The sequence below is a fragment of the Macaca nemestrina genome, chromosome 1 (assembly GCF_043159975.1).
Source record: "Macaca nemestrina isolate mMacNem1 chromosome 1, mMacNem.hap1, whole genome shotgun sequence".
Classification (NCBI taxonomy): Eukaryota; Metazoa; Chordata; class Mammalia; order Primates; family Cercopithecidae; genus Macaca; species Macaca nemestrina.
This window is the reverse complement of record NC_092125.1, coordinates 182,272,162-182,285,245: the sequence shown is the minus strand read 5'-3', so window position 1 is coordinate 182,285,245 and position 13,084 is coordinate 182,272,162. Positions and strand designations below refer to the sequence as shown.

Below are 13,084 nucleotides of genomic sequence, written 5' to 3'. Positions count from 1 at the left end.
AGAATCATCTTAGACTACATTAAAGATGAACCATGAACTAAGATGTGGAAGGTGTCAAGAAAAGCAGGTCTAGGAAGGAAAAATAGCTGCTTTGTGTTAGATTTATGCATTAGATGTATCTATCAGACATTCACATGGAGATTCCAAATAAATTAGCTGGAAAAATGAGCCTGGAGTTCAGGAAAGAGATGTGACTAGAGATACAGATCAGTGTATCAATAGTATTTGAAGCCACAGATGATTTCCCCCAAGGGAATACAGATAAAAAAGAAAAGAGGTCCAAGGACTAAGACTTGGGACAACACAATATTAAGAGGTTGAGAAAAAGAGGAAATATCAACAAAGGAGATTAAGAAAGAATGACCAAAGAGGCAGGTGGAAAACCAGAGACCTCATTTGAATTGGGTACATCTAATACTACAACTTTAACCTTCTGAAAACTGTTTCGTCTCTCCACGCCTGGATTTTCCTTGTCTGTACAATAAACATAATACAAATTATCTAACGTAGCTGTTGTGAGAATTAAATGGGACCAAGTAGAGAAAAATGATTAGCATGTTGACTGTTGGAACTCTGCAAGTGTTCAATGAATAGTAGCCATTATTACTATAATTAATGATAAATCTTAGCCTCCTCCTAGACTATTATCGTCATTTATTCTACCACTTTACAGGAAATGAATTAGGAACTGGAATTTAAGCAGAAGATCAACAGAGGTATTAGAAACCTTTAATGTAACACTGTAACCTACCACTTCAGCCTTAACTTGACTATTCCTCTATCTTGCAAAAATAGAGAAATAGCTCTTGCAAAAAATGTGTTAGTTTTTCCTTGAATATGCCCTATATGTTCTGCCTCCACTTCCTGTTCACATTGTTCTTTTTGCTCCACATAATCTCTTTCCATATTTACCTGCTAAAATACTAGCTCATGCTTTTAAGGCATACCACAAAAGCCACATTCCACTTTGATATCATTATTGATTTATCCTTAACGTGGTCTCCCCTTCCTTTAATCTTTGTTGGTTTAAATAACTCTATGGCACCTACCATTTCCTTAGGTTATCCTTTTTAATTCTATAATACCCCTAGCAATATAATCAGTTTAATAATGAGGGTATAAAAAGAGCACATGTACTTAAAAATATGTAATTTAACCACTGTTAATACAATAAACCTTTTAGAAGTCTCATTTGCTCTCATTCTAAGTTTCTGTTTAAATCAATATTCAGCCTACATTAAATCTTGTTTTCTACATACCTACTTTTTGTATTCCTCACTCTTGCTACTCATGTTGGGAGTTAATTTCCAACCTGAAAACAATGCACTCTGCTAAATCTCATCTTGTTACAATTTGTTCATTATAAGAAACCCAACCTGTTTTTTGGAGCCAGCCTTTTTTTTGGAGACAGAGTCTCACTCTGTTGCCCAGGCTGGCGTGCAATGGCACAATCTCGGCTCACTGCAACCTCCGCCTTCTGGGTTTAAGCAATTCTCCTGCCTCTGCCTCCCAAGTAGCTGGAATTACAGGCACCCACCACCATGCCCGGCTAATTTTTGTATTTTTAGTGGAGACGGGTTTTCACCATGTTGGCCAGGTTGGTCTCGAACTCCTGACCTCAAGTGATGTACCTGCCTCAGCCTCCCAAAATGCTGGGATTACAGCCGTGAGCCACTGCACCCAGACTTCTGTAAAGGCATTTCTACTATTCTTTTTCTATGTTCATAATCCTTAATTAGTCACAATTAATACATTTGTATACTGAACAACTCACTCTATATTCACCTGGAAAAATAAAGCAATCTATTTTCAGCATATTAGAGTATTTAGACATTTGACTTTACTTTCCTCAAATTTTCTGCTTTCCCAAATGATAGCTGGTCTGTTTTTGTTTTAAATGAACAGTGGAAAAGAAGCAGAGTTACTTTGTTGAAAAAGCTTTTTGATTTTGTCAGACCTAACGTTGAATCGTGGCTTTACCTGGTTCAAATCTATTAAACTGTACAATCTTGATGAACACTGCTTAATATTCTGGTCCTTAGTTTATGATTAAAATGAGATTACTATTTAAAAAGGTTATTAAAAGAATAAATAAAAAATTAGATACCATAAATGAAGTATGAAGACTGGATGCTAAAATAACACTTAGCTTTTCTCTGTATTGTTAACAGAACCCATTTGTATTTGTAAAGCAATTTTCATTTTCTATTGGAAGCCACTAATCTTTTAACTTAGACCAAGATCCATAACAGTCAATGCTGACTTTAAAGCTGCCAAGCAACACAGCATTTTATAAAGCAAAACATTTTTATTGGTTTACTGATACTGGGTAGAGTTCATATTCTAGTATAATATTCAACATGAACAATAAATGAAATAATGAAAGATAAGTAGAAAGTGACACACAAATGCTTGTTATTATTGGTAAATTACAATTGGATATAATTACACAATAATTTTAAAGCTATAAATAACAGGACAAATATATTTAGAGGCAAAGAAAAAATCTTAAAAAAAAGTGTAATGTTTAACGTTCAATGAAGTTGATAAATTATTTATTTACCTGAATCGCTTGCTGCAACAACTGTTCCACCAGGAGCAAAAGGATCATTGTGCTTCAATGTTTCCACCTAAACAAAGCATATAAAACCATGAATGAGAGAGGCAATACCATAGCTGAAACCTCATCACCACTCCAAAGAATATACTATCTACAAATTCTTAATTAATTAAGGAATATAGACATTAGGAACAAATGTTTCCCCATAGTGATCTGCAATCTTACTAACTGGAAATAATACGTATTATTTTCTAATCTTAACTGTGAAATATAACATCCATTCAGAAAAGTACATGAAACAGATCTATGGTTTAACAAGTATATATCAAGTGAACACTTGTGTAGTTATCTCCCAGGAAACTGACTATACCTCGGAAGTCTTCATGTGCCCCTCTATAATCACAATCCTGATTTTGGTGATACTCGTTTATTTTTTTCTTCATAATCTTGCTAGTTGTATAGATGTACATTGTTTTAACTTTTTACTTATTTCATTTTTTAGAGACAGGGTCTCGCTCTGTCACCCCAGCTGGAATACAGTGGTGTGATCACAGCTCACTGTAACCTCAAACTCCTGGGCTCAAGTGATCCTCCTGCCTCTCCCCTGCCTTAGCCTCCCGAATAGCTGGGACTACAAGTGTATGCCACCACACCTGGGTAATTTTTGTTATTATTTGTAGAGACAGGGTCTTGCTATGTTTCACTCAAACTCCTGGCCTCAAGAAATCCTCCCACCTTGGCCTCCGAAAGCACTGGGATTTCAGGTGAGAGCCACCACTAACCTTTTATCTTAGAATAATTTAGATTTACGTAAGAGCTGTAAAGATAGTACAGAGTTCCCATACACTCTTCACCCAGTTTCCCCTAATGTTAATATCTCACATAATTATAGTACATCTATTCAAACGAAGAACACTGGTACAAAACTATAAACCATAGATTTTATTAGATTTCACCAGATTCCAGAGTATCATTTTACATTTAGAATGCACACACTATTTTAATTCTCACATATCCTAGTACTTAATATCATAAAATGTTAATTTCTATTTTCTAATTGTTATCTAAAAATAATTCTGCATTCTGACCCTCAGAGAGAAAGCACATGTACACACATACATACACACACACACACACACACACACACACACACACACGCACACATACACAAAGATAGCTTTTTGCTAAAAAGATCCTGCTGCTTTCAATAATAAGCTATGTGAAAGTCTGGGATCAAGAGCAACTGATCTTGCTAAAGGTGAGGATGTTACCAGATGCCAGAGATTCTGGCTTTTAACTGTCTTCCTACTTTATACTTTAGTTTTTAATCATAGTCAAACAAATTGTATATTTAGGAAGATAACTGAATTTCCTCTTTCTGGCACCAGGCTCTTTTTAAGGGGCTAGCTGAAAGACTTGGCAAACAGGTGAAAAGAGTGTGAAAAGAGTTTTTGAACATTTATATGCAACTCTGATGCATGATTATCAATGTCATTTGTATTACAGACTCTATTTCCAATTATCAAGAAGTTGGATATTACAAAAAAATGTCAAATAATACTGCCAGAGCTTAATGTATAAATTTCCAAGTTAAAAAAAAATGTAGGCCGGGCACGGTGGCTCAAGCCTGTAATCCCAGCACTTTCGGAGGCTGAGACGGGTGGATCACAAGGTCAGGAGATCAAGACCATCCTGGCTAACACGGTGAAACCCCATCTCTACTAAAAAATACAAAAAACTAGCCGGGCGAGGTGGCGGGCGCCTGTAGTCCCACCTAATGTAGTCCCAGCTACTCGGGAGGCTGAGGCAGGAGAATGGCGTAAACCCGGCAGGCGGAGCTTGCAGTGAGCTGAGATCCAGCCACTGCACTCCAGCCTGGGCGACAGAGCGAGACTCCGTCTCAAAAAATAAAATAAAATAAATAAAAAAATTTAATTGTAGAGAAAGGTAATGTTAATTGGGACTAACCTTCTCTCTTTACAAAAGAATCCATTAAAACTACTAGCAGAAAGAATACTAATGAAGTTTTTAGAAATGAAAACTATGAATGATAAAAAGTAATGACAGTATTAACTGATGCCAATTATATTATACAACTAGCACACTAACTTAGATATCTGCGGAATAAACAGCAATTAAAGAAAAACTTATACTGGTCTATATAGCGAGATAACTTTCCATGTTTCCTAATATGATAGTCATAACACCAGTGTAAGAGAAGGTCACTGACATAACAAGTCACCAAGGACAGGCTGAGCATCCCTTATCCGAAATGCTTGGGACAAAAAGTATTTTGGATGTTGGGTTTTTTCAGATTTTGGAATATTTGTGTTCTATTTACCAAGTCAACATCCATAATTTGAAAATGTGAAAGGCTCCAAAGTCTGAAACCTTTTGAGTGCTGACATGATACTCAGGAAATGTTTACTGGCGCATTTCGGATTTGGGGTGCTCAACCTGTATTATTACTTCCTCTCTTTGAGAGAAAGAAAAACTAACAGGCTGTGTTTTAAACAACAGCTTACAGATTTGATTTGCCATCACAAGGAGAAAGGGAAAGGGCATGTCTACATGTGCGTCAGATTTAGTTTCTAGTCCTTCATCATACACTGTGCAACCACCCTAAAAGGCCGTCAGGATAGCAAGGGGAACAGGACAGATTGTGCAGCCCATGAAGGAACAAGCGGCCACAAAACTCTATGTCAGTTTGATAATTGGGGAGTTTAGCAGGGCCAATTTTTTAAAAATTTCTAGATTGTATTGGTGAAAATCTTAGATTTTGGTTACACAGAACAGAGTTTGAGTCTAGTTCTACCACTAATTAACTTACTACCAACTTAATCTTTTTTTTTTTTTTTTTTTAAATTGAGACAAGATCTCACTCTGTCACCCAAGCTGGAGTGCTGTAGTGCAATCATGGCTCACTGTTGCCTTGACTTCCTTAGCTCACACAATCCTCCCACCTCAGTCTCTCAAGTAGCTGGGATTATAGGTGCATGCTATCACACCTGACTAATATTTTAATTTTTTTGTAGAGACAGTGTCTCGCTTTGTTGTCCAGGCTGATTGTGAACTACTTGCCTCAAGTGATCCTCCTGCCTTGGCCTCCTAAAGTGCTGGAATTAGAGGTGGGAGCCACCACACCTGGCCTCAACTTAACATATGTAAACCTCATACGATTGCTGTGAAAATTAAACGAGACAATGCATATAAAGAGCTTGACACCATCCCTGGCACATAGAGGAAATTAGATAAGCTGCAGCTATTATAATATTGCCAATTTGGTTTTTTGTTTTGTTTTGAATGGTGAAATTACAAGCTGTAAGCAAGGACAATATACCTGTAGAAAACTGGGAACAAAAAGTCAGTAAAACAAACGGTAGAAAAATCTCATGGGGGACAGGACAAGAGGAATGTATTCATTTTTAAATTAGAAGAGTTGATTTAGCTTTCTTGCTCTTTAGATCATAGGAGAATGAGAGGCTAGAATAAGAAGGTTAAGAAGAGAAGAATTCCGGTAGCAGCAACTTTAGAAGAATTTGGCAAATGGGTCCACACTGCAAACTAAGCGCTATAGGAAAACAGAGTATCCAGTAGCCCGGGGAAACCAAAAATATTCAGTTACGAAGGTATCTGTCCAGTTTTCATTCAATGGAAAATACCAGTTCTTAGCCAGGCAGCTCTTTACTGAATATAGAAAAGATGCAACTTTCAATAATACAAAATCTATTATCTTTAAAATAATCAATTACATTTTAAAGGAAAAATTCTTAATCTAAGAGTACTAGAAGATAAAATTTTTGCTTCAAATGCCTCTCAATTAACTGGTCCTTTATAGGTTCAGTTTACCTACACACGTGAAACCACCCATCTCAAAAACGAAGTCTTAAAACAAATTAAAAAGCAAAACCAAAAACCAGCAAAACCATTCCTAATTATTGACATTGGGTAATGGATGCATGAAAGCTTGTTAAAATATTTCATTACATTATTCTCGTTTAAGTATTTCTAAATATCCACAATATGAAGATTTTTTTAAAGCCTCCAGATAAAAGAGCAACTAGCTATAGGACCTTAAACATGTTAATTTTTCTAATCCCAGTGTCCTTATTTTTAAAATAGGGATATCAACACCTACTTTGCAAAATTGATGTAAATATTAGAAACAATGAATGTAAAGCACACACCAGCACCTGGATCAGGCATGTGGTTATTAAATAGTGATTGTGTAGGTATGTATGTTCTCAAGACAGCTTGACATTTAATAAGAATTTGTACTTTGCAGAATTAACATTCCAGATGTGTCTATGAAATAACATAAATGATTTTATTTTTCTAAAGTTCTTTTAAAGTAATTTTCATTATTTCAATAATATACCAAACATTTCAGAAAAGTTTTATATAAGATTGGCTTATAAATTTCCAATCATTGTTAGTATCCTCAATAGGATAAGATTTAGTCTCTTGAAAGATGAACATCACTTTTGGACCCTGTTCAGTCATTCCAGTTAATTCCAGTGGGTAACCAAACTATGAAATACCAGTCTGAACCAAAAACTAAATGAATTGGGATGCGACTGAAATTCTTATATGGCCCATTAGAAGTAATCTAAATGAGGGTTCTTTCATCACTATGTATTTCAAGAAACTTGCTTAGGACACTTATCCATTTAACTTAACAGTTTTTAATTCTCCCACTTACCGATGTAATATTGCTATTGTTGGCTGCACTGAAAGGGTCAGTGCTTGAAGTGGCAAAAGGATCAGTAGATTGCCTGAAGAAACAGTCTGATGCAAATGGATCTGAACCTTTGAAAGGATCACCACCAAATGGATCTAAAAAAATAAGGCATGAATATAAGAGACAAAAAAAAATTATTGCACTAAATTTCCCATCACTTGAAGGTATGATCAGTGCCTTAATTAAAAGATAGTTTGGGGCCAGGTGCAATGGCTCACACCTGTAATCCCACCACTTTGGGAGGCTGAGGCAGGCAGATCACTTGAGATCAGGAGTTCAAGACCAGCCTGGCCAACATGGCAAAACCTCCTCTCTACTAAAAAATACAAAAATTAGCCAGGAGTGGTGGTGCGCACCTACAGTCCCAGCTACTCGGGAGGCTGAGGTGGGAGAATCACTTGAACATGGGAGGCAGAGGCTGCAGTGAGCAAAGACCTGCCACTCCACTCCAGCCTGGGTGACAGTGAGACCCTGTCTCAAAAACAAACCAACAAAAATCAACAAACAAAAAGACAGTTTGGGCTGGGTGCAGTGGCTTACACCTGTAATTCCAGCACTTTGGTAGGTTGAGGTGGACGGATCACTTGAGCTCAGGAGTTTAACACCAGCCTGGCTAACATGGTGAAACCCTGCCTCTACTAAAAACACAAAAATTAGCCAGGCATGGTGGTGCGCGCCTGTAATCCCGGCTATTCAGGAGGCTGAGGCATGAGAATAATTACTTCAGCATGGGAGGTGGAGGTTGCAGTGAGTTAAGATCACACTACTTGTACTCTAGCCTGGGCAACAGAGCAAGACTGTCTAAAAAAAAACCCCAAAAAGACAGTTTGAAATGCTGTAGAATCTAAGCTGACTATTTTTTATTTCACAGACTCCTTTGCAATTTTGATAAAAGATATAGAACCTTTCACCTAATAAACTTATTTTTTAAAATTAACATATAATTTCAAGGGATCCAATTTTAAGTTTCCTTATTCTATGCTATCATAACTAAAGAAAACACAATAAAAACTTCTAAATGTATTTTTCTCTCTGAGCTCAAAGCTAACAGCCAATAGTTTAGAACAGGTTTGGGATGCAAAAACTAAACGGTAAACAAGATTTGCATTATTCTAATGAAAATTCCCAGAAAAAGAGTATCTTAAAAAGCCTGGTGTTTTAGTAATTCTTCAAGATCCTCTTCCTCTAATCACATGTGTGGGCTATAATCATAGGAAAACAAAATTACATTCTAAATCCCGAAGTAGTATAGATCATTATGTTCACCAAACCTTTAGTTAGTAAGGAGGAATCAGAATAAATATTAAAAGCACCAAAGTGTAAACACTAATGTCATTTTTAAAAAGGTAAAGCTACTGGGCATAGTGGCTCATGCCTGTCTGTAATCCCAGCACTTTGGGAGGCTGAGGTAGGAGGACTGCTTGAGCCCAGGAGTTTAAGATCAACCTGGGCAACACAGTGAGACCCTGTCTCCACAAAAAATTTTTAAAAAAATCAGTCAGGTGTGCTGGCATGAGCCTGTAGACCTAGGTACTCAGGAGGCTGAGGCAGGAGGACTAGTTGAGCCCAGGAAGTCAAGGCTGCAGTGAGCCATGATCACGCCACTGAATTGCAGCCTGGGTGACAGAATAAGACCCTGTCTCAGAAACAAAAAACACCAGAAAAAAAAAAAAAAAAAAAAAAAAGGAGAAGTAAAAGTAAAGCAACAATTTATTAAGCAAAATCTCAAGAATTTACTACTTTCTTTCTGAAAATGCCAGGCACATAGAGTATCTTACTGGGGCTTCAGTTTCAGACCCAAATAACGTAAGTTTATTATTAACCGGAAATGAATGAAAGCTAAGATGAAACTCAGTAAGATACTGACCGATTTTTCCAAAAGGATCATCCTTGAAAGGATCACCTGTGATAAAATAAACAGAAAGAAATCCAAATAACAGTATTTACTGTGATGACACCGTTACTTAAAGGGTAACTTTAAAACAAAAGCAAAGCAAAGTTTATTTCAATAACTTCACTTCAAAGTAGATAAAATAAGGAATGTCATTGACCTTATTAAATGTACAGCCAACTATACTTACCTTGATCACAAGTTGAGGTTACAGATGGAGGGGAAGATGTTACAGCCAAAATTTTACTAACAAAACCTCTACTCTTCACAAGAGTACTGGGAGGGTGTTATTATCACCAGTTCAGAAATAAAGATACTGAGCTTTACTGAAGCGGGGAAAAAAAAAAAAAATTCTTACAGGACTGAAGAGTCCAGAAATAAATCCTTACATTTATGGTCATTTGATTTTTGAAAAGAGTATCAAGAACACAAAATGGACAAAGGACAGTCTTTTCAACAAATGGTGTTAGGACAACTGGATATCCACATGCAAAAGAATGAAGCTTGACCCCTATCTCACATCACATACAAAAATAAACTCAAAATGGATCAAAGATCTAACTGTAACAGCAAAACTATAAAACTCTTAGACAAAGAGAGCATTAAATCTTTGTGACTAAGGTAATAGTTTCGTAGATGACACCAAAAGCACAAGTGATAGAAGAAAAAATAGATAATTGGACTTCACCAAAATTGAATAAACACTTTTCCAAAGAAGACATACAAATGGCCAATAAACATCTAGAAAGATGTTCAACATTATTCAGCAGGAAAATACAAAGCAGGCCAGGCGCAGTGGCTCACGCCTGTAATCCCAGCACTTTAGAAGGCTGAGGCAGGTGGATCACCTGAGGTCAGGAGTTCAAGACCAGCCTGGTCAAAATGGTGAAACCCAGTCTCTACTAAAATACAAAAATTAGGCCGGACGTGGTGGCTCACGCCTGTAATCGCAGCACTTTGGGAGGCCAAAGTAGGCAGATCATGAGGTCAAGAGATGGAGACCATCCTGGCCAACATGGTGAAACCCCGCCTCTACTAAAAATACAAAAATTAGCTGGGTGTGGTGGCAGGCGCCCGTAATCCCAACTACTCGGGAGGCTGAGGCAGGAGAATCACTTGAATCCGGGAGGCAGAGGTTGCAGTGAGTCAAGATTGTGCCACTGCACTCCAGCCTGGCAAAAGAGCGAGACTCCATCTCTAAATACATACATACATACATACATACATACATACATACATACATACATACAGTTAGCCGGGTGTGGTGGTGGGCGCCTGTAGCCCCAGGTACTCAAGAGGCTGAGACAGGAGAATTGCTTGAACCCAGGAGGTGGAGGTTGCAGTGAGCCGAGATTGTGCCACTGCACTCCAGCCTGGGTGACAGACTGAGTTGGTAGGCTATTGAAACCAAAGCCTTAATCCTTAGTTTATATATTACAAAGCCTTTTTTTGGGTAAAACTATAATAGAAAAAAAAAAAGAGTACTTACTGCCAACGAAAGGGTCAGACTGGAAAAAATCCAAGTTTGTATCTGCAACTGGATCTGTCAGCGAACTTGAGTCTACATTAAATGGATCTTCCTAAAAATAATTTTTAATTAAAAATTTTTTTTTAGAAACCAAAGTTTTAAAAGGTAACATTTTAAAATAAAGTAACATATATTCAGGTCATACACATGCTTTGAAAAATCAACTGATGGGCCGGGCACAGTGGCTCACACGTGTAATCCCAGCACTTTGGGAGGCTGATGTGGGTGGATCACAAGGTCAAGAGAGAGAGACCATCCTGGCCAACATGGTGAAACCCCGTCTCTACCAAAAATACAAAAATTAGCTGGGCGTGGTGGCACATGCCTGTAGTCCCAGCTACTTGGGAGGCTGAGGCAGGAGAATCGCTTGAACCTGGGAGGTGGAGGTTGCAGTGAGCCGAGATCGCGCCACTGCACTCAAGCCTGGGCGACAAAGTGAAACTTAGTCTCGAAAACAAAAGAAAAATCAACTGATGGTAATGTAACAAAATATTTCTCTAGTCATAAAGTACATTTAACACGTTTCTCTTTCCTTCACCTAAAATAGTGTATAATTCATCTAAGGAAAACAGTGATAAGGACATTTTTAAAATATATCATTTAATTTTTAGAGATAAGGTCTCTCTATGTTGCCTAGTGCCACCAGCTCAGGCTCAAGCAATCCACCTACTTCAGCCTCCTGAGTAGTTGGGACTACAGGCACTTGCCACCACATCCAGCTATTAAGAACATTTATTTATTATTTATTTATTTTATATGTATAAATTCAAGGGGTCCAAGTGGAATTCTGTTACATCACTATATTGCCTAATGGTAAAGTCGGGGCTTTTGATGTATCTGTCATCTGAATAATGTATATTGTACCCATTAAGTAATGTCTGATAATTCACCTCCTCCTGTCCTTCCACCCTTATGAGTCTCCAATGTTAATATAAAATTATTTTTACCTCTTTTGAATGTCTGTTATTATCAAGTTCAGAACAAACTTTTTCAGTAACAGCTGTAGTCACCTCATTTTCATCAGTCACACCAGAAGGCAGTAGTTCAGGACTACTTCTTGCCTACAAAATATTAATGCAAGTAGATTAACAATATACTTTTTGACTTGGCAGAGACAACTGACTAAAGATAACCAAAAATTATTTAAAAATAAAAAGACAAGTAGAACATATTCATCAAATAATTTCTCCTATAATCTTTTTTAGGGAAATGGTGTCATCAAGCATCAAAGTCATTCATGTCAGAAACCTTCAGGTCATCTTTAATCCTCAGTTAGAATAAGACTCCAAGTCTTGCTCAGTCTACCTCTTACCTCTTTTTCAAATCCTTGCCTTCTTCTCCATCCTCACTGTCACTGTCAGTCACTTACAGTATTATTATCTTTGGTTCCAATTACTATAGCAGTCTTCCTTCCAACTGCTTTCCTGCCTGCAATACGTGCATTTCCAATCTCTTCTCCTTATTGTAGCCAAACTAATAGCTCTAAGATTTGGATGTGATCATGACCCTTCTGGTTAAAATTCTTCAATGGCTTCCCATTGTCTTCTTCATTTAGACGACTGGGTGAAAGACTTAAGAAGCAGTAGGGGCAGACTGGGTGCAGTGGCTCACACCTGTAATCCCAATGCTATGGGAGGCCGAGGCAGGCAGATCACGAGGTCAGGAGATCGAGACCATCCTGGCTAACATGGTGAAACCCCGTCTCTACTAAAAATGCAAAAAATTAGCCAGGCGTGGTGGCACGCGTCTGTATTCCCAGCTACTCAGGAGGCTGAGGCAGGAGAATAGCTTGAACTTGGGAGGCAGAGGTTGCAGTGAGCCGAGACCGCGCCACTGCACTCCAGCCTGGCCCACAGAGCGAGACTCAGTCTCAAAAAAAAAAAAAAAAAAAATAGCAGGGGCAATATCTATTTTATACCACCCTTATCTATTTGAAGGATAACCTAGTAATCTGCCTTTTGCAATTGAAAGAATATTGTATAATCCATACGTGACTGTACTGTGTAGATAAAATCGAGTCTGTTAACTTTTCACTTTTAATACCTCTCAAACTTCTATTCTTCTTATTATCCCTTCTACAGTCTTACTCCCTAATTCGTTTTCCACATTTCTAAAAGCTAATCACATCACTTCTTGCTCAAAATTCTTCAATGGCTGTTCACTGTAGTAGGATAAATCCCCCAAAGCTTTAAGATGAATCTAAATTTCTCACTTTCTGGCACTTTCTGACCTAAAAGTGGTCATTTTTATCCAGGTACACATGACAATCACCCATAGAATGTGTTTTTAAAATACATGTATCTGGCTCTATCCCAGAAACTAGTTCAGCAAGTTTGGGGAATCACCTATACTTTGATAAGCACC

General features: G+C 37.6%; 1 protein-coding gene across 4 annotated transcripts in view; it reads right to left on the bottom strand.

Annotated features, from left to right (window-relative positions):
* Window positions 1-13,084, bottom strand: part of LOC105495236 (epidermal growth factor receptor pathway substrate 15) — a 162,514-nt gene that overhangs the window by 25,589 nt on the left and 123,841 nt on the right. For all 4 annotated transcript variants that reach the window (XM_071093088.1, XM_071093090.1, XM_071093083.1 and 1 more), the window contains exons 17-21: window positions 11,668-11,781; window positions 10,682-10,772; window positions 9,169-9,204; window positions 7,263-7,396; window positions 2,564-2,630 (exon numbers count right to left, since the gene is read on the bottom strand). In XM_071093088.1, the coding sequence (XP_070949189.1) occupies window positions 2,564-2,630; window positions 7,263-7,396; window positions 9,169-9,204; window positions 10,682-10,772; window positions 11,668-11,781 (442 nt within the window). The remainder of the gene's footprint in view (window positions 1-2,563; window positions 2,631-7,262; window positions 7,397-9,168; window positions 9,205-10,681; window positions 10,773-11,667; window positions 11,782-13,084) is intronic.